The 22,626-nt window shown below is 45.0% G+C and overlaps 1 protein-coding gene across 1 annotated transcript; it reads right to left on the bottom strand.

Moving 5' to 3' along the window:
- Positions 1 to 73: 73 nt before the first annotated feature.
- Positions 74 to 18,985, bottom strand: TMPRSS5 (transmembrane serine protease 5). Its single transcript, XM_067470871.1, has 12 exons — positions 18,656 to 18,985; positions 18,078 to 18,141; positions 16,308 to 16,394; positions 16,083 to 16,217; positions 13,461 to 13,596; positions 12,987 to 13,100; positions 11,924 to 11,967; positions 8,244 to 8,400; positions 6,259 to 6,431; positions 5,756 to 5,854; positions 4,222 to 4,370; positions 74 to 235 (listed from the first exon to the last, which is right to left on the bottom strand). Exons 1-12 carry the CDS (start codon positions 18,983 to 18,985, stop codon positions 74 to 76), a joined length of 1,650 nt encoding a protein of 549 aa, XP_067326972.1.
- Positions 18,986 to 22,626: the final 3,641 nt, after the last annotated feature.

Genomic DNA, 22,626 nt, shown 5'->3' with positions numbered 1-22,626 from the left:
TGCAGCTGCAGAGTTGAAGTCCAAAACCCCTGGAGGGCCAAAGTTGGCCAATGCTTGCTCTTCCAACTCAATCTTAATCCGCTTCCATGACGCGATGGATCCAGTCCAGAAGTGACACCACTTTTGTATAAAGTCCAGGCCCGTTTGACCGTTTGCACCCATCGTCCTGGATTCGGATGCCCACTAAATGCTGCATGCGCTCATGCTGGCAAACCAGTGCGCCACCACTTTCTCCCTGCGAAACAAGACACGAGAGGCACATTGATGTCCGGGGACCCTTCCAGCGATGGCACTATGATGCCACTTTAATTGCAATGCCTGCTTCTTACAATCCTGCCTTTTAATTAGAGAGGCAGAGCTGCATAGTGGTTGGAGCATTGGGCTTCACCCCTGCAAAAGTGTGATGCCTACTACGTTTATGTAAATGGTTCCTGGAACAATTGTTATATATTTATTTACAGTATTTCTATTTTGCCCTTCTCACTCTGCAGGGGACTCAGGGCAGATTACAATGTACATATACATGCCAAACATTGAATGCCATAGACATACAACATATATAAAGGCTATTTAACATTCCAGCTTTTTCATGACGGTTTTCTGGCCACAAGGGGAGGTGTTACTTCACCGTCCATTTGTGACACCGATGAAGTACTTCCTCATTATTTGCATGCTTGCTGGAGATTTTTATGGCCTCATAAATTAGCTAAATTAGCCTCCCCGCCTAAGCGGTACTTAAATTTCCTCCTTGACAGATGCAACTGTCTTTTGGGCTGCAAAAGTCAGCAGCAAGCTACACAAATTTGTCGGAAGCTCACTCCGACCTGGGCTGGCTTCGAACTCATGACGTTTCGGTCAGTAGTGTTCCTCTGCGTGGTCCTATGAAATGCACACATATATGGGTTTCTGCACCTGCGCAGACAGTTTCGGAACTTTCTGGAATTTAAAAGATACTTTTTGGCGGTAGTCCCACCCATTCTCCCAATAACATAAATAGACGGGGCTGCCGCTCCAGTTCTTTCTTTCTGCCACAAGCAGCAGCAGTTAGGAACTTTCCTCCGTTTTTGTACTAGCCTCGTTTTTGTTTTAAATACAGTTTTTGGACTCTGACTGGACTTTGACCACTCTTGGCTTACTGATTTGGACTCTGTTGAATTATTATTATTATTATTATTATTATTATTATTATTAACTTTATTTGTACCCCGCTAGCATCTCCCGAAGGACTCGATGCGGCTTACAAAGGCCAAGGCCTCAATAAAAACATAGCATAACAAATACACAACTTAAAGCAAATCAAAACAATCAAAGCAATAACTGAATGCTACAAGAAGGATAATATACACGGGTTCCAAGAACAAGACACCTTTTGGGACAAGATATTAAACTCGAATAGAAAGATAATAACAAAGCTATATAAGAAAATACTTGAATGGAACTCAGAAAAGGATGGAGAGAAAAAGTATATGAAAAGATGGAATGAAAATCTGGGCAGATCAATCAAAAAAGAAGATTGGGAAAAGATTTGGAGAACAAAGATTAGATACACTTACGCAATAGATCTAAAAGAAAATTGGCTAAAGGTAGCCCATAGATGGTATATGACCCCCAAAAAATTAAATAAGTCGTATAAAAATGTAAACCCCAAATGTTGGAAGTGTGGGAGAATGGAGGGCACCTACTACCACATGTGGTGGGCGTGTCCAAAAGCAAGAAAATATTGGAGAAAAATTCATAAAACAATACAGGAAATCCTAAATGTGAAATTACAATTTAAACCAGAAATATTCCTGCTAGGAATACTAGATACAAAAATGGAAAGAAACACAGACAAATTGCTCTTCTTAATGACTACGGTGGCAAGAATATGCTACGCGAAACTGGAAGAAAGAAGAAACCCCTGAAATAAAGGATTGGATCGAGAAAGTTCTAGACATCAAAAACATGGGCAGATTAACGTACTTGATTACCAAAAGTAAAGGAACCCCGATAAAAGAAACTGATTGGACAAAAGTGATAAATTTCACCGATCACATAAGTAACAGCACAGATGAATAAGCAGAAGAGAGAATGACAAAGAAGATAAGGACGAGAGAAGGAAAAGGAATTCCCACTCGGAAGATATGAAGGGAGTCAACGAGAGAGACATTGACCATCTGTCTCCAATCCTCTTTATTTATTTACTTTTATTTATTCTATTTTTTCCCCTCTTTTCTTTTTCTTTTTCTTTCCCTCTCTTCTTTTCTTCCCTTCCCTAATTCTATCCCCCCTCCTTCCTTTTCTTTTGTCCCACCCCTCCCCTTCCCTATCCCCCCCTGTTCCATTCACATCCTATATCCAGTTTTTTTCTGCACATTTTTGTAATATGATGAAAACCCTTAATAAAAATCATTTAAAAAAAAACAATCAAAGCAATATCAAACAACAAAACAATAAAAACAATACACCGAAACACAATAAAACTAGGCCCGGGCCAAATGTAATGGGCACAGGTTAAAAGTGCTGATGTGACAGGTGGTATATCGGATTTTAGGGTAAGTGCAGTGTGCAGGCAATCTTAAACTCTACTAAAGTGCTTCTGGGACATGTTACTGGAGTTTTCCTATTCTGGAAAGGCACATTGGAACAGTCAGGTCTTCCAAGTTCTTCCTAAAGACTGCCAACAAAGGGGAGGAAGCTCCGGAGTCCCATCCGATTGACCCCGGACCGTTTGACGACTTTCAGGCTTGTATCAACCGCCCCTCTTTTGTTTTAACAATGGCGGCTGTCTTTAAAAAATGCTCCCAGTGTGGGGGGAAATAGATCTGTGGCTGCATTGCGAGCGTTTCTCAAGGGAGTCCCTATTGAGGACATCTATTTAGACTACTGCAATGCTCTTTACGTGGGCTTGCCTCTGAAGACTGCCCGGAAGCTGCAGCTAGTCCAACGCTCGGCAGCCAGACTACTAATGGGTGCTGGGTACAGGGAGCACACCACTCCACTGTTACACCAGCTCCACTGGCTGCCAATTAGCTTCCGAGCACAATTCAAGGTGCTGGTGTTAACCTATAAAGCCCTAAACGACTCTGACCCTGTTTACCTCTCCGAACGTATTCTGCCCTATGAACCATCAAGATTATTAAGATCGTCTGGAGGGGCCCTGCTCTCGGTCCCACCAGCCTAGAGAGCGCGTCTGGTGGGGACGAGGGACAGGGCCTTCTCGGTGGTGGCCCCTCGACTGGAAATCTCTCCCACTGGAAATCAGGACCGCCCCGTCTATCCTGACATTTAGGAAACAGGTGAAGACTTGGTTATGGAGACAGGCATTCGACGAGTGAGCCAACACCCTGAGATGTGGATGGAGGATGATGAGCAATGATTTTAGTGTGACGACTGACCATTATAGTTATTGATTGTAATTGCTGTTGTAATGTTTTACTGTAATATGTATTATGATGTTTTATTGATTGTATGTGATATTATGGTTGGAAACCGGTCTGAGTCCCTCAAGAGAGGTGAGAAGGCCGGGATACAAAACTTTTAAATAATAATAATAATAATCTGCCGTGCGGCCACCTGGGCGACTCCTTCCACCTTCGTCAGCCATTACAAGGTAGATGTCCTGTCCAAAAGAGACACTGCCTTTGGGAAAGCGGTGTTGTTTTCGTGTGTGGCATGACGCCCACCTCCAAGGTTGATAGCTTGCAAGTCACCCATATATGTGCACATTTCACAGGACCACACAGAGGAAAGATGGGTTGCTTACCTGTAACCGTGTTTCCTCTAGTGGTACCTGTGAAATCCACACATCCCCGCTCATCCTCCCCACAGGACGTCATGCTCCAGTACCCTGGGCTGCTTCACTGCGGCTGAGGAACTGGAGCGGTAGCCCCGCCTACTAGCTATTTATGTTATCGGGAGAATGGGCGGGGCTATCGCCAATAAGTATCTTTTAAATTCCAGAAAGTTCCGAAACTGTCTGCGCAGGTGCTGAAACCCATATATGTGTGGATTTCACAGGTACCACTAGAGGAAACACGGTTACAGGTAAGAAACCCATCTATCTTAATGCAGCTGACTCCCAGCCAGCTGCGCCACAGTCCCGATGCAACTCCTGAGCTAGAATGATCAGGAAGCTGGGCTTGGGTCTGGCTGGATGACCCCCAACATCGCCCTCTTAATAGAGTCCCCGATTCTACGTGAAACACCTGCACAATTTGCAAACACCATGGTCTTATTTACCTTGCAGGTGCTAATGGTGCCATCCAAATAATGGGCGCACAGCATCCTCGGGGTGATTTCCCCCGCATCTCCGCAGGAGCCGTTGCAATCCTCGGGGCTTGGTAGGACCACTGGCATTTCTCCCCACATCTCAGCAAGGGGAATCGTGGCTGGAAAAAAAATAGTGATACAAAGGAATGGAATGGAGGCAGTTGGGTTTCCTCAAGTCGGAGATTAAAATATTTTCAATGTCTAGTCAAATCTGAAGGCAATCCTGGAAAAAGACTACATGTTTACAACTCCCATAAATCCTTTAATTCCGCCTTTTTCCAGTGAAGCCAAGCCTCATGGTCTGGGAACCTTCCCTACTTCTAATTCAGGGTTTTTCAACCTTCCAAATGCCGCAACCCCTTGTTACAGTTCCTCATGTTGTGCTGACCTCCAACCATAACATTACTACTTCGTAACTGTAATTTTGCTAGTGTTATGAATCGTAATGCAAATATTTGATATGCAGGATGTATTTTCATTCACTGGACCAGATTTGGCACCCCATATGCCTAAATTTGAATACTATTTGGTGGTACCGGGGGGGAGGGGGGTTGATTTTTTTCCTTTGGGAGTTGTAGTTGCTGGTATTTATAGTTCACCTACAATCAAGGAGCATTCTGAAGTCTACCAATGATGGAATTGAACCAAACTTGGCACACAGAACCCTAAAGACCAACAGAAAATACTGGAAGGGATTGGTGGGAGTTGTAGTTCACCTACATCCAGAGAGCACTGTGGACTCAAACAATGATGAATCTGGACCAAACTTGGTACAAATACCCAATATGCCCAAATGTGAACACTGGTTGAATTTGAGGAAAATTGTTGTTGTTGTTCATTCGTTCAGTCGTCTCCGACTCTTCGTGACCTCATGGACCAGCCCATGCCAGAGCTCCCTGTCGGCTGTCACCACCCCCAGCTCCTTCAAGGTCAGTCCAGTCACTTCAAGGATGCCATCTTGCCCTTTGTCGGCCCCTCTTCCTTTTACCTTCCATTTCCCCAGCATAATTGTCTTCTCTAGGCTTTCCTGTCTCCTCATGATGTGGCCAAAGGACTTCAACTTCGTCTCTAGTCTCCTTCCCTCCAGTGAGCAGCCGGGCTTTATTTCCTGGAGGATGGACTGGTTGGATCTTCTCGCAGTCCAAGGCACTCTCAGAACTTTCCTCCAACACCACAGCTCAAAAGCCTCTCTCTTCCTTCGCTCAGCCTTCCCTAAGGTCCAGCTCTCACACCCGTAGGTGACTACAGGGAAGACCTTGGCTTTGACTAGGCAATGGATCTTTGTTGCCAGTGTGATGTCTCTGCTCTTTACTATTTTATCGAGACTGTCAAGGTCTATTGAGGAAAATAGACCTTGACATTTGGGAGTTGTAGTGGCTGGGATTTGTAGTTCATCTACAATCAAAGAGCATTCTGAACCCCACCAATGAACCCCAGGGGTCCCGACCCCCAGCTAGAGAAACGCTGTTCTAATTCTGCTCCCATTGTCCTTTAAGTGACTTACAATTCTCTTGTCTTGGATAGACCTGGCCTGAGATCCAACAGGTACTGTCATTGGAAATGTCCAGATGGTAGGGAGGAAGACAAACAGTGTGGATGGCATCTGGGAAGAGGAGGGGACATCCTGTCACCATTTAGACCATCCCAAAAGGTCAACTCTTGGTGTTTTCCCATCTTGAGTTTTTGTTTTCCCACCTTGAGCTGTTAATACTAGTTCTTCTGGAATGGCACGCATTCAAAGCGTGCTGCATTCAAACCATCCCACCCACAGGGAAGATTCCACTCTGAATCTCTAGGACAGTGGTTCTCAACCTGTGGGTCCCCAGATGTTTTGGCCTTCAACTCCCAGAAATCCTAACAGTTGGTGAACTGGCCGGGTATTTCTGGGAGTTGTAGGCCAAAATACCTGGGGACCCACAGGTTGAGAACCACTGCTCTAGGACATTTTTGACCATCATATCCTAAATCTTTTCCCATGAGAGGCCTCTAAAGTTGGCCAAAACCCACCCGAGAGACTCAGTGGCTCCTTGAGCTTCAGCATGGCGAGGTCGTAGTCATGGTTCACAGGGTTGTAGCTGGGGTGGAGGATTATTTTGTCCATCGCTTGTCCAGCCTCTTCTTTGCTTCTGGCAGGGAGACCAAGCCCTACCAAGGCCACCCAGTTGGAAATGTTAGGAGGACTAGAATGGAAGGAAGAAAACAAAAGTGGTTATGTGCCAGTGGCTTTTTCTTTGCTTTCTTGTGGATTTGGTTATGCCAAAAGTTGTACCAGAACATTAATCAATCAGTTCTTGTGGGTTTTTTCGGGCTATATGGCCATGTTCTAGAGGCATTTCTCCCGACGTTTCGCCTGCATCTATGGCAAGCATCCTCAGAGGTGAGGATGCTTGCCATAGATGCAGGCGAAACGTCAGGAGAAACGCCTCTAGAACATGGCCATATAGCCCGAAAAAACCCACAAGAACTGAGTGATTCCAGCCATGAAAGCCTTCAACAATTCATTGAACATTAATCAAATCCGCAAAACCTAGACCTGAAAAATGTTGAGGACTGGATGTACTTCTAATTGGATACACATGAAGAATGCCTACTAGGACTGTACAATGGGCTTACGGGAAGCATACGAGAAGCTCGGCCTGTCATTGAACATTGAGAAAACCAAAGCGCTTTTATAGCAGTCACCAGCCAATCCCTCTCCGATGCCAGAAATACAGCTGAATGGTGTAACATTAGAAAATGTTGACCATTTCTGCTCCCTTGGCAGCCACCTCTCCACAAAAGTCACCACTGACACTGAAATACAACACCACCTGAGCTCTGCAAGTGCAGCATTCTTCCAAATGAAGCAGAGAGTGTTTGAGGACCGGGACATCCGTAGGGATCCCAAGATGCTTGTTTATAAAGCCATTGTCCTCCCAACCCTTCTATACGCCTGCAAAACGTGGACTGTCTACAGACGTCATTCGCCACTCCTGAAACAATTCCATCAGCGCTGCCTCTGAAAAATCCAGCAAATCTCTTGGGAAGAGAGGCAGACAAACGTCAGTGTGCTGGAAGAAGCAAAGACCCCACCAACATTGAAGCAATGGTCTTCCACCATCAAGTCTGCTGGACCGGCCATGTTGTCCGAATGCCTGACCACCGTCTCCCAAAGCAGTTGCTCTACTCCGGACTCAAAAACAGAAAACAGAATGTTGGAGGACAGGAAAAGAGATTGAAAGATGGGCTCAAAGCCAAACTCTGGCATAGACACCGAGAACTGGGAAGCCCTGGCCCTTGAGTGCTCTAGCTGGAGGTCAGCTGTGACCAGCAGTGCTGCAGAATTCGAAGAGGCACAAATGGAGGACGAAATGGAGAAATGTGCCAAGAGGAAGGTGTATCAAACCCCAACCAGGACCACCTTCTGTCTGGAAACTGATGTCCTCACTGCTGGAGAACATATGGAACGAGAATAGGGCTCCATGGTCACCTACGGACCCACTGCCAAGACACCACATCTGGAAGACAATTATCCTTGAACTACGAGGGATTGCCTATGTAAGTAAGCAATGGGCTACCACATTAATACTCTAAGGCAGAGTTCCATTGTTGAACAGCTCTTATGGAGTTCATCCAAATGTAGAGGTGAAATCTCCTTTCCTGTAATGAGAGAGAACCTTTTAGAGAAGCAGTTCTGTTTGTAGCTTCAGCTACTACTTCTACTTCTTCTCCTCCTGCTTTTATCTCATGACCTACACAAAAAGCTACTCCCAACATCAGTTCAAATAACGCCTACCAGGAAACCTTTGCTGAGCTTCAGAATGTCTCAAGATCTACCAGTTGGGCCAGATCCTACTTTGTGCCATCACTACCATTTTTGGCAAACTTTCTTCAGTTCTGCTTCAAGCGAATGACTTTTTAGCACCTTCTTTCCATTAGTAAGACAATCATGGTCTGTTGGGCTCAAATTGGTCCAGAACTGAGGACTTTTGTGCCATTAGAGCCCAGGCTACCTGTCCATGCAGTGGGCGGTGCTGACGATCCATTGGCGAGACAGCAAAGCCCCTCCGCAGACCCGCTTGCCGTTGAGATGGAGACCAACCTGCCATGGCTGGTGGCCCAAGAGGAGATCCTTCCTTCCAGTTGTCTCTGGCGTCTTCATGCCACACTCTGCAAGGAAGAGAGAAGGAAGACTAAGACTTAGTCTTCAAGGAACTCAAAGAGGAGGAGAGATCCCAGCTCTTGAGATGTTCCAAGGAGAGAATGTGAGTGTCCATCCCAGGGTCTTCTCCACATCACATTGGGTTAGGAAGCCCTTTATTGGTGCTCGTTCCATCAAGTCCAACTATGAATGAGACACCTCTCGCTCCACCAGAACTTAGCTTCCCAGAACTAAACAGGACAGTCCCCATTTTCCAAGTTTCATTGAGAGAGTATGACCTTCTGTCTATTGGAAATTCCATAACCTATTTGAAATTCCATAACCTATTGCAATTAACTGCACCATAACCTTATTGAAAAGTGTAAGAATGATGTCACGTCCGTTTGGCAAATGTGAACATGTGGAGACCACCTTTTGAAAACCACTAGTCAAGAAAATAATGACCTTGTTAGAAGCCAACCCTCTGAACAAGTGATATTCATAAGCATTCATGTAATGGCACACAGGTAATTCAGCTGTTAGACTGAAGAACCATGTCTTTAAACTGCCAAACTGTACATACAATATAGGTTACCAATTATACACATTTACAAATGGTGTATTTTAATAATGAGACATGCATCTATGCATCTAATGATATCATGTCCCAGCATTTAATATTTCCCTTATATATGCTGTGCTCAGCCCTGAGTTCCCTTCGGGCTGAGAAGGACGAAATATCAATGTTATAAATAAATGAATAAATAAATAAATAAAGGCTTCGAAGGTTGCTATTTCCAACACTGTCTACCCTCAACTAGCTTCTGACATCTATATAAATAAAAATGTAATGTTCATTTGTGGGATTAATATAACTCAAAAACCACTAGACAAATTGACACCAAATTTGGACACAAGACACCAGTCAGGCCAAAGAGTGACCATCACTCATAAAAAAACTGAAAAACACAACAGAAGAGACTTAAGCCAACCACCCCCCCCCCCCCAAATGCATGCACATACACACACACATATATATATAGTCAAAGGCTTTCATGGCCGGAATCACTGGGTTGTTGTAGGTTTTTTCGAGCTATATGGCCATGTTCTAGAGGCATTTTCTCCTGACGTTTCGCCTGCATCTATGGCAAGCATCCTCAGAGGTAGTGAGGTCTGTTGGAAGTAGGAAAATGGATTTATATATCTGGAATGACCAGTGTGGGACAAAGGACTCTTGTCTGTTGGAGCTTGGTGTTAATGTTTCAACTGACCACCTTGATTAGCATTTGGTAGCCTGGCAGTGCCTGGGGCAATCTTTTGTTGAGAGGTGATTAGATGTGCCTGATTGTTTACTCTCTGTTGTTTACTCTGAGGATGCTTGCCATAGATGCAAGCGAAATGTCAGGAGAAAATGCCTCTAGAACATGGCCATATAGCCCAGAAAAACCTATAACAACCCACATATATATACACAAGCACACATATATACATATACACACACAAAACACATGCACAGAAAGGGGGAAGGAAGGAAGGAGAGAAACAGGAAAAGAAGGAGGGAAGGAGAGAAGGAAAGAAAGATAGAGAAGGAAATAAAAAAAGTGAAAGAGGGAAGGAAGGAGAAAAGGAATGAAAGAGAAAGAGGAAGGGAAAGGAGGGAGGAAGGAAAGAGACAAGGAAGGATGGAACCAAGGAGCAAAGGAAGCCAGAAAAGAAACAGGTAGAGAAGGCAAGAGGGAAGGAAGGAAAGAGGGAGGGAAGGGAAGGAAGGAGAGAAAGAAAGAAAGGAGAGAAAGAGGGAGGGAAGGTTGGCCACAGCAACGCGTGGCGGGTACAGCTAGTCTATATAAATCAAAATGTAATGTTCATTTGTGAGATTAACAGAACTCAAAAACCACTGGACGAATTGATACCAAATTTAGACACAATGCATGTATCAGGCCAACGAGTGACCATCACTCATAAAACACTGAAAAACACAGCAGAAGAGACTAAAAAAACCCCAAAAAATAAAAAACACATTACAACGTATGTGCAAAACCACTTATGTATGCGTAAACACATATATACACACACAAAACACATATACACACAGGGCAACACCAATGCGTGGCAGGGGACGGCTAGTGCTAAATAAATAAATACTTTCTGTCTAAGCTGATAGGAACAATCTGTTTCTTAGGAGGAAGTAGGATCAATACAGGGCAATTACCAGATCAGAGAGCAGTACGTGTGAAAAAGATCTTGGAGTCCTCATGGTCAACAAGTTAAACATGAGCCAACAATGTGATGCGGCGGCAAAAAAAGCCAATGGGATTTTGGCTTGCATCAAGAGGAGCATAGTGTCTAGAGATCTAGGGAAGTCATGCTCCCCATGCTCTATTCTGCCTTGGTTAGAACACACCTGGAATATTGTGTCCAATTCTGGGCACCACAATTCAAGAGAGATATTGACTCTAAGCTGGAATGTGTCCAGAGGAGGGCGACTAAAATGATCAAGGGTCTGGAGTACAAGCCCTATGAGGAGTGGCTTAAAGAGCTGGGCATGTTTAGCCTGAAGAAGAGAAAGCGGAGAGGAGACATGATAGCCATGTATAAAAGTATGTGAGGGGAAGGCATAGGGAGCAGGAAGCAAGCTTGTTTTCTGCTGCCCTAGGACGCGGAAAAATGGGTTCAAACGACAAGAAAGGAGATTCCACCTGAACATGAGGAAGAACTTCCTGACTGTGTGGGAGAGCTGTTCAGCAGTGGAACTCTCTGCCTCGAAGTGTAGTGGAGGCTCCTTCTTTGGAAGCTTTTAAACAGAGGCTGGATGGCCATCTATTGGGGGTGTTTTGAATGTGATTTTCCTGCTTCTTGGCAGAATGGGGTTGGATTGGATGGCCAACAAGGTCTCTTCCAACTCTAGGATACAATGATCTAAGAAATTCCTGACTGTGAGAGCTGTTCAGCAGTGGAACTCTCTGCCTCAGAGTGTGGTGGAGACTCTTCTTCGGAGGCTTCGAAACAGAGGCTAGATGGCCATCTGTCGTGGGTGCTTTGAATGCAATTTTCCTGCTTCTTAGCAGAATGGGGTTGGACTGAATGGCCAACAAGGTCTCTTCCAACTCTAGGATACTATGATCTAAGAAATTCCTGACTGTGAGAGCTGTTCAGCAGTGGAACTCTCTGCCCTGGAGTGTGGTGGAGGCTTCTTCTTTGAAGGCTTCGAAACAGAGGCTAGATGGCCATCTGTCGTGGGTGCTTTGAATGCAATTTTCCTGCTTCTTGGCAGAATGGGGTTGGACTGGATGGCCAACAAGGTCTCTTCCAACTCTAGGATACAATGATCTAAGAACTTCCTGACTGTGAGAGCTGTTCAGTAGTGGAACTCTCTGCCCTGGAGTGTGGTGGAGGCTTCTTCTTTGAAGGCTTTTAAACAGAGGCTGGATGGCCATCTGTTGGGGGTGCTCTGAATGCGATTTTCCTGCTTCTTGGCAGAATGGGGTTGGACTGGATGGCCCATGAGGTCTCTTCCAACTCTAGGATTCTATGATTCAGGTGAGGACTTACCAGAACATTTAAGGGCCACGATCCGACCTGATGAGCATCTTCTCCTGAAAAATAAAAATAAAACAGTCATTAGATGCCATGATACCCAGAGAAAAATGACCCTCAGGTCTGTAGCTATGAGCAATATTCCAAGAAGTCTCTGCAAACAAAGCTTGAATATCAGTTCCCATCAGTTCAGTATTCTTTTAAGACTCTGAAGAGCCAGGTTCAGATCCCAGCTCAGCCATGGAAACCTGGTGTTGATCGGGCAAATAACAAAAAATGGGGTGGAAAAGCACCTCCCCAAATCATCCAAATGACCCCCAAATCCATAAGTAATGTGCACTTGCTAATGATGGACCCTTCTCCAAGAACATAGGCTAAAAATTAACCCTAAATCAAGTTTGAACAAACCTGGGGCAGCGTTTTGGTTCAACCTAAATGAGGTCCAGGGTTGAGGACTTCCTTTGACTAAGTCCTCAACCCCAACCCTGTTCCTAGCTCTATATAAAGATAATTGTAAGGTAGGAGGACCAAAAAGCCAGGTGTAAGGGTTCAGACTGAGCCCCAAAAGAGGACTCACCTTCCACCTGCTGACCCAAGAGCCTACCTGCCTGTTTAGTTTACTCACCTGATCTGCCATCAAACAAAACTGGGGCAGCGTTTTGGTTCAATTTAAATGAGGTCCAGGGTTGAGGACTTCCCTTGATCATAACACAGTTGGGCAACCATGTCCCAAGCTCTATATTAAGATAACTGTAAGGTAGAAGGACCAAAAAACCCCACCAGATGTAAGTCCCCCCAAAGAGGACTCCCCCCCACCTGATGACCCAAGAGCCTACCTGCCTGTTTACACACCTGACCTGCCATCAAACAAAACTGGGGCAGCGTTTTGGTTCAATTTAAATGAGGTCCAGGGTTGAGGACTTTCCTTGATCACAACACAGTTGGCCAACCATGTTCCTAGCTCTATATAAAACTAACTATAAGGTAGAAGGACCAAAACCCCCACCAGATGTAAGTCCCCCCAAAGAGGACTCACCTCCACCTGATGACCCAAGAGCCTACCTGCCTGTTTACCCACCTGATCTGCCATCTCTCGTTGGCGTTCTCCTTCCAGTTGGGTGAAACCTGCAGAAACTCTTGGGTGATGCCCACCTTCACGTCTGTGAGGTTGACCCCTTTGTGGTGGGTGAGTCTGCAGCAGGGGACAGGGAGGGAAAGAGTGTCACCCACCATTTTAAATCAAAGGGTTGGAAATTCCAAGAACGTGTCAGGAGCAACTTGAGAAACTGCAAGTCATTTCTGGTGTGAGGGAATTGGCCATCTGCAAGGACGTTGCCCAGGGCACATTGCCAAGTTGTTTTGCCATCCTTGTGGGAGGTTTCTCTCATGTCCTTGCATGAGAAGCTAGAGCTGACAGGCGGGAGCTCACCTCACTCCCCGGATTTGAACCGCTGATCTTTTGGTTGGCAGTCCTGCCAGCACAAGGGTTTAACCCACTGCACCATGGAAAATTATAGGTGAATGCAAAGGAAGGAAAGTCAGGTTTGCTCACTGGAAGTGGCCCAGTTGTCGGCAGATGAGGATCCCCAAGGAGAGGTCCCAGTTTTCATGGCACAGAAGAAGCCGGTTGGGTAGACCCTCCACCTGGCCCTCCAGCAAGAAGTTACCTTGGTTGATTCTGAAAAATACTAAAATAAAATAAATAATATATTGTCGAAGGCTTTCATGGCCGAAATCACTGAGTCGTTGTAGGTTTTTCAGGCTGTATGGCCATGTTCTAGAAGCATTCTCTCCTGAAGCATCTATGGCAGGCATACTCAGAGGTTGAACCCTTTTCCTCTTGGTGTATCTTTACTCCTCCAAGATCCTCCAAGTAAAAGCAATGGTATTCCCCGTAGTAACCTATAGATATGAGAGCTGGACCATAAGGAAGGCTGAGCGAAGGAAGAGAGATGCTTTTGGACTGTGGTGTTGGAGGAAAATCCTGAGAGTGCCTTGGACCACGAGAAGATCCAACCAGTCCATCCTCCATCCTCATTGGAGGGAAGGAGATGAGAGGTAAAGATGAAGTCCTTTGGCCACATCATGAGAAGACGGGAAAGCTTAGAGAAGACAATGATGCTGGGGAAAATGGAAGGAAAAAGGAAGAGGAGCCGACCAAGGACAAAACGGATGGATGGTATCCTTGAAGTAACTGGCTTGACCTTGAAGGAGCTGGGTTTGACCACGGCCAACAGGGAGCTATGGCCTAGGATGGTCCAGGAGGTCACCAAGCATCGGAAATGATTGAATGAATAAACAACAACCTCCAAGGTGAACTGAACCACCTAAATTGGGCTTTATAGGCCAATGGGAACCACAGGCCCGGAACAAATCCACCTTGGCACCGTGGGGTCCTCATTTGTGAAACCAATTGGCCCCCCGATTGAAAAGGCATGGGGGGAGATGGAAGGAGAGGAGCACACAAACCGGACTCATTTCAAGAGTCCGGAGAGCAGGAAAGGCAACCCAAAAACAAGCCACTAAAAGGACGCACAAGTACAATTACTATTAGTTTTGGAGATAAGGAGATAGGTGCAAGGGATGGCGTAATCTCCAAAGGGTTTATGCTTCCACTGCACTTTGTGCCCTTCATCAAGCACAATGATCCACAAACTCTAGTCTTCCAGGTGTTTTGGACTTCAACTCCCAGCAGCCTGAACTTTCTTGAGTAGCGACCACAATCTGCGAAGCCCACCTCCTCCAAGAGGAACTGAACCACCTCAACTGGGCTCTCCAGGCCAATGGAGACTCCACCACAGACATCAGAAGAGCTGCAAGACTGAGAACAAGCCACAAGAGTCAAGACAGAGGAAAAGTGTTCTTGCCAAGCATCAAGGGAACCACTGACCACAGAGGGAAACTGATGAGGAAACACAACCTACAAACTATTTACAGACCCACTAAGAAAATCCAACAAATGCTCCGTTCAGCAAAGGACAAGAGGGATCTTCTCACTTCTGCAGGAGTCTACCGTGTACCATGCAGCTGTGGACAAGTCTCCAGAGAGACCACCAAACGCAGCAGCATTGCCCAAACACGAATCAAGGAACATGAAAGGCACTGCAGACTAACTCAACCTGAGAAGTCAGCCATAGCAGAGCACCTGAGGAACCAACCTGGACACAGCAGATTATTGGAGAACACAGAAATGCTGGACCACTCTCGCAACCACCATGTCAGACTATACAGAGAAGCCATTGAAATCCACAAGAAACATGTGGACAATTTCAACAGAAAGGAGGAAACCATGAAAATGAACAAAATCTGGCTACCAGTATTAAAAAAAGACTCTAAAATTGTAAGAGTAAAACAACACCCAAACACAGGGGAACTCCAGACAGGAAACAATCAGGGACAGCTAATCACCTCTCAACAAAAGATTTCCCCAGGTAGTAAGAAGCCAGACCTTGAAACTGCTAGGCCATCAAATGCTAATCAAGGTGGCCAACTGAAACGTTTATACCTAGTTCAAGCAGACAAGAGTTCTTTCTACCCCCAGACACCATTCCATCTATATAAATAAAAATGTAATGTTCGTTTGTGGGGTTAATGTAACTAAAAAACCACTGGGCGAATGTACACCAAATTTGGACACAAGACACCTATCAGGCCAACAAGTGACCATCATCCCTAAAAACACTGAAAAACACAGTGGAAGAGACTTTAAAAGCCAAAAAAAAAAACATTACAGTGCATGCGCAAAACCACACACACACACACACATATATATGCAAACACACATATATGCATATATACACACACAAAACACATATACACAGACTGGGCCACAGCAACGTGGATTGTAGATATATAAACCCAATTTTCCTAGTTTCTAACCTCTGCAGATGCCTGCCATAGATGCAGGTGAAATGTCAGGAGAGAATGCTTCTAGAACATGGCCAGACAGCCCGAAAAACCTACAACAACCCAAAATAAATAACGTTTACATTGATGATGGGGAGAAGGAGAAGAGGAGGAGATGGGGGAGAAGGAAGGAAGGAAGGGCAGGAAGAATGAGGAAAAGAGAAAGAAGAAGGATGGAGAAAAGGACAAAGGGAAGGAAGGGGAAGAGGAAAGGAAGGAGAGGAGGAGGAAGAAGAAACAAAAGGAAGGGAGGAGGATGATTCCAAACCTTTCTTCCCACCGGCATTTCCAAAGGGGTTTTGGGGGTCCCATTCCATTTCCGTTGTAACATTTGTGCATCTTGCTAAACTATCCGCTGAGTCTTGGAAGGGTTGACGGTGGAAGCGACTTGGCAGAGATTTTACTAAATGGGACGGAAAATGAGAAAAGGGTGAATGAGGAAAGTTATGAAAAGTAAGGAAAGTTGATTAGGGATAGAGGGGAATCGACTCACCCCAAAACCAGATCCCGATCCCTGTTCCTATTAGCAAAATGAGGATCCCAAGGAGCACCAAGCTCCTCCGAATGGTGCAAGGAATTGCTGGAAGAGAAATGGCAGAAGATGTTGAATGCTCGAGCAAAATTGAATGATAGGGAAAATGACAAATGGAGCATTTGCGCATCCATCCTCCCCCCCCCCCCCCCTTCATTGCTAAAAGACCATAGATATATTTCTCCAACTCGTGCTTGGAAAAGAATTCCATCTGAAACTCAGAAGTGCTCCTTCAAAATGTATTATTTATTATTTACTTATTATTTACTTACTAGTTGTACCCACCACGCGTTGCTGTGGCCAACCTTCCCTCCCTCGTTCTCTCCTTTCTCTCTCTCCCTTCCTTCCTTCCTTCCTTCCTTCCTTCCTTCCTTCCTTCCTTCCTTCCTTCCTTCCTTCCCTCTTTCCTTTATTCCCTCTTTTTCTTTCCCTTCCTCTTTCCCTTCTTCTTTCATCCTTCTCTACCTGTTTCTTTGCTCCCTTTCTGTGTTCTTTGGTTCCATCCTTCCTTGTCTTTTTCATTCCCTCCTTCCCTCTTTCTCTCTTTCATTCCTTCTCTCCTTCCCTCCCTCTCTCTTCCCTTCCTTCTTTCACTTTTTTATTTCCTTCTCTCCTTCCTCCCTTTTCTACCTTTCTTTCTTTCCTTCCTTCTCTCCTTCCCTTCTCCTTTCCCTCTTTCTTTTTTTCCTTCTCTCCTTCCTTCCTTCCTTCCTTCCTTCCTTCCTTCCTTCCTTCCTTCCTTCCCTCCCCCTTTCTGTGTATATGTGTGTGTATATATATTGGTATATGTGTATATATGTTGTTTGCATATATGTGTGTGTGTGTGTGTGTGGTTTTACGCATGCGTTGTAATGTATTTTTCATTTTTTGGCTTTTTAAGTCTCTTCTGTGGTGTTTTCCAGTGTTTTTATGAGTGATGGTCACTTGTTGGCCTGATAGGTGTGTTGTGTCCAAATTTGGTGTCAATTCGTCCAGTGGTTTTTAAATTATGTTAATCCCACAAACATTACATTACATTTTTATTTATATAGATTTACAGTATTTATATTCCATCCTTCTCACCCCTTACAATGCACATATACATGGCAAACTTTCAATGCCATTAGACATAAAACATATATAGACTGACACAGAAGCAGTTTAACATTCCAGCTTTCCAGCTTCATGAGGGTATGTTCGATTCCGTCCACAGCGTGAGCTGCCGCTTCACCGTCCACTTGTGACACCAAGTCCTTGATGGAGTACTTCCTCATTCTTATGCATGCTGCTGGAAGGTTTTATGGTGTCATAAATTAGTTAAATTACCTTCCCCACATAAAGCGGTATCTAAATTTTCTACTTGACAGATGCAACTGTCTTTCAGGCTGCAAAGGTCAACAGCAAGCTAGACTATTAATGGTCGGGAGCTCACTCTGACCCAGGCTGGGTTTGAAGTCATGACCTCTCGATCAGCTGCAATTTAATGCAGCTGGCTACTAACTAGCTGTGCCACAGCCCAGTCCTTGCATGGCGAAGAAGAAGGAGAAAGTATATATCTATATCTACACACACAAGTAGTATTCTGGGCTTCATTTTTGGATGGCCCTAGAGAGAGAAAAGCATTGGGAGACATAAAGAAAGAGGCAGTTCCTAGATGTTAGAACACAATGCAGCCCTCAGTGATAAAAGTTCAATGTCTTCCTATTAACTAATTTTCCTGAAACCTGGACACAATCTTGTCAAATGACTCACCGCATCCCGTGGACACTTCTGCTTTCTCTCCCTGCTTCATTTCTGAAGAGCCAGGGCTTTGAACCTAAGGGACAAACTGTATGTTATATGAATTCACAGAAGAGGGTAACATCCCTTGGCAGCCACCTTTCCACAAAAGTCAACATTGACTCTGAAATGCAACACCGCCTGAGCTCTGCAAGTGCAGCATTCTTCCGAATGAAGCAGAGTGTTACACCTTAGAGTAGATTCACCTTGCTGAAAACACCAAACTGCACACAGCATTATTTTATTAAAAATAAAAGGTAAAAAGTTCTTAAAGGCAAAGGTTAATGTTCCAAAAGATAAATATAATATAGCACTTTGAAGCTTAACCCAAAAAGGCACCAGCAAAGCAAAAACCCAAGAGAACATGACCAATTCCTGAAACCATGAACACAAGAACTGCAAGATAATCCAGACAAACAAAGGCAAGTTTCTTAGTTAAATGAAAAGTTGCTTTGACAAAGGTTTGGTCTCAAACACACTGCTTAATACCCTTTGCAAAACATGAAGGCATTTCTTTGGTCTCTGGCCTCCCTCTTGTTAGCTATTCTCACACCCTTTTGAACTCGGAATTCCATACGGTCAGCCCGATCTAAGGTTCCCATTTCGTCAAGGTCAATCTGTTCGTTAGTATCAGCTTGTTTCCCTGCTTGCTTCTTATCGGGCTGAGAACTGTCCTCCTTCTCTGAGACCATCTGCAAATGCACCTGGCTATTTTCAGTATCAACACTCGTATTCCTTGCTGTGGGAAACTGCAGTTCCTCACTGCCTATAACAGGGACATTTTGAACCAGACTATGAACCTGAGTCCCATCATCCTCATCAGAGACACTCTGTGATTCCAGTTGAGTCACAACACAGAGAGTGTTTGAGGACGGGGACATCCGTAGGGATACCAAGGTGCTTGTTTATAAAGCTGTTGTCCTCCCAGCCCTATTATATGCCTGCGAAATGTGTTCTACAGACGTCACACTCAACTCCTGGAATGATTTCATCAGCGTTGCCTCCAGAAAATCCTGCAAAACTCTTGGGAAGACAGGCAAACAAATGTCAGCGTGATGGAAGAAGCAAAGACCACCAGCATTGAAGCGATGCTCCTCAGCCATCAACTCTGACGGACTGAAGGCCATGTTGTCAGAATGCCCGGTCACCATCTCCCAAAGTGGTTACTCTACTTTGAACTCAAGAACGGAAAACGTAATGTTGGTGGATAGAAAAAGAGATTCAAAGGTGGGCTTAAAACCAAACTTAAAAACTGTGGCATAGACACCGAGAACTGGGCAGCCCTGACCCTTGAGGGCTGTAACTGGAGGTCCGCTGTGACCAGCAGTGCTGCAGAATTCAAAGAGGCATGAATGGAGGGTGGAAGAGAGAAAGTGTACCAAGAGGAAGAAGGTGCATCAAGCCAACCCTGACCGGGACCACCTTCCACCTGCAAACCAATGTCCTCACTGTGGGAGAACATGTGGGTCAAGAATAGGGCTCCAGAGCCACCTACAGACCCACCGCCAAGACACTATACTTGGAGGACCATCATCCTCAGGCTATGAGGCAATCCCTCATAGTAAGTACTTACTTACTTACTTACGTTAAGTAAGTAAGTTAAGGTATTGCAGGGGTTGCAGTTTCACAAGGCCATTAGCCTTCGCTGCCCAAGAATGAACCAAACTACACTTCCCAGGATTCCATGATATTCAGCCATGGCACTTCAAGTGATGCCAAACTGCATTCATTCTACAGTGTAAATGCACCCTGGCACCTCTTCTTCACAGCTTGAATGTTCAACAAAGTTGACTTGATGGCACCAAACGTCAACAGGGGAGGGACTTGCTCCTTACCTCAAACCAATTTCAATAAAGCGGTAGGCAATGCCCAAAAGATGGGCAACACATGAGTTGTCATCTTCCTAAGATCAGACTTTACATCCCATTATCTGCAGCAATCAAATGCTTTCCCTTCACCTTAAGAATAGACAAGCACCCCGAGCTCTGAGGATTACCTGGGAAGGAATCCACTGGAGCATTGCAGCGCACCCAAATACCTGGGAGTCACTCTGGACCGTGCTCTGACCTACAAGAAGCACTGCCTGACCATCAAGCAAAAAGTGGGTGCTAGAAACAATATCATACGAAAGCTGACTGGCACAACCTGGGGATCACAACCAGACACAGTGAAGACATCTGCCCTTGCGCGATGCTACTCTACTGCTGAGTACGCATGCCCAGTGTGGAACACATCTCACCACGCTAAAACAGTGGATGTGGCTCTTAGTGAGACATGCCGCATTATCACGGGGTGTCTGCGCCCTACACCACTGGAGAAATTACACTGTCTAGCCGGTATTGCACCACCTGACATCCGCTGGGGAGTAGTAGCCAATAGTGAAAGGACCAAGGCAGAGACATCTCCAGCTCATCCCTTGTTTGGGTATCAGCCAGCACATCAATGACTTAAATCAATAAATAGTTTTCTAAGATCTACAGAGACACTCGCTTGAACACTCCAGCAAGCGAGAGTCCAAAAGTGGCAGGCTCAAACCCAGAACCTCAATCAATGGCTGATACCAAATGAGAGACTCCCCCCTGGGCACACAGAAGACGGGGCGACTTGGAAGGCGCTGAACAGACTGTGCTCTGGCACCACGAGATGCAGAGCCAACCTTCAGAAATGGGGCTACAGGGTGGAATCCATGACATGCGAGTGTGGAGAAGAGCAAACCACTGACCCCCTGCTGCAATGCAACCTGAGCCCTGCTACATGCACCATGGAGGACCTTCTTGTGGCAACACCAGAAGCACTCCAAGTGGCCAGATACTGGTCAAAGGACATTTCATCAACTCCCGAGCTTGCAAATTCTGTGTTTTGTCTGTCTGTTTGTTTGTTTTTGTTAAAAATGCAATACAAATGTCTGGCTGCTGATGACACGATACATAAATAAATAAATACTTCCAAATGGTCCGCAACTTTGTGGCCTGAAGGAAAGATCCCCGGTACTCATGCTTGGTATTCCCATCCATCCCTCTCCTCGCGCAATAAATAGAAAATGAGCACCGTCTTACCAATGTGGGGAATACCTTTCAGGCAGGAAGATATTGTTTTCTTCAGCACATAACTCCAGAAAGAAGCAACGAAGGACTAAAGGAAGGGCAGAATGGAGGAGACCTATCGTTAAATACACCACAGGTTTGTCTTCGTTTTTCGGGCATGTTGGGTCCCTTCGTATTCCGTCACCTTTCCCAATGAATAGAGCCATTGTTCCTGCCGGAGAGGTCAGGCCATTGATGGATGTCTTTGCTCCTGGTTCTTTATCTCCAAGCTGTTGATGGGAGGACCACAAAGAGAGGGCAAGTATGTGGCCGCTTAGCAACCTGAATGAAAAAGACATCCCAGGAAACATGGAGAAAAGTTTTTATGTGGTCTCTCTTTCTACCCGCAAACCGGATGACATTTGGAGTCGATGAAACGCTGTTGAAATGGGGAGAACCTGGCCAAGTCTCTCCTTCTCCAACTGCCGGGAGTCAAAATATTATTGGAAAGTGATTATGATCATTAGTTGCAGTATTAAAGGAAACCACCTCCGGAGTGCCATTCCTCCCTGTTTCCCAAAGGTCACACTAAATGTCATCATTACCAAAGGCTCGAGGCGCTAGCAGGCTTCCTTCCTAAGGATCTTCTGCTCCAAAATCAGCACCTCCCACTGAGTTTAGTCCTTCCACTGTCCATGGGGTTATGGATACTGGAAAAACCGATATATCTCCTCCAATGCAGTTCAGGGGTCAACATATGACGGGGAAAACACAAATGCAAATCTTCCAGGGTAAGCACAAAGAATCATAGAATCATAGAATCAAAGAGTTGGAAGAGACCTCATGGGCCATCCAGTCCAACCCCATTCTGCCAAGAAGCAGGAATATTGCATTCAAATCACCCCTGACAGATGGCCATCCAGCCTGTGTTTCAAAGCCTCCAAAGAAGGAGCCTCCACCACACTCCGGGGCAGAGAGTTCCACTGCTGAACGGTTCTCACAGTCTGGAAGTTCTTCCTCATCTTCAGATGGAATATACAAAGTTTACAGTTTTTTATGCCAAGTCACTCAAATGACCATTATTTATTTACAGTATTTATTAGGCTTGGTTGATTTTAAAAAAATGGTTCAAAACCCATTTCAGATATAGGGGGCACAGGTGGTTCGATTCTAAATTCACTTCCGATTTTTTTTAAAAAAAATCAAAACTTTTTGAATTGCAGTAGGAAAAAAAACTGCGCTGGGGAAACTTCAGGGGATTCTCTCTACCTCATTTTTACAGCAATCCTGATGAAATTTGCTACTGTGGTAGAACATATGTACCACTGTTCGCTCACCAAATCTCATAACCTTTGGATTCTCCATGGATTTTTGGCAAATTTTCAAAGCTTTTATAAAAAAAGCTTTTTTTAATAATAAAGAAAATCTGTTCCTGGTTTGAAAGTGTTATTTCCTGTTTCATTGGGTGGTCTTTACTTTGAAAGTAGTTGTTCTACTCC

The sequence above is a fragment of the Anolis sagrei genome, chromosome 7 (assembly GCF_037176765.1).
Source record: "Anolis sagrei isolate rAnoSag1 chromosome 7, rAnoSag1.mat, whole genome shotgun sequence".
Lineage (NCBI taxonomy): Eukaryota > Metazoa > Chordata > Lepidosauria > Squamata > Dactyloidae > Anolis > Anolis sagrei.
The sequence above is the reverse complement of the archived record's forward strand: the minus strand, read 5'-3'. Positions and strand labels throughout refer to the sequence as shown.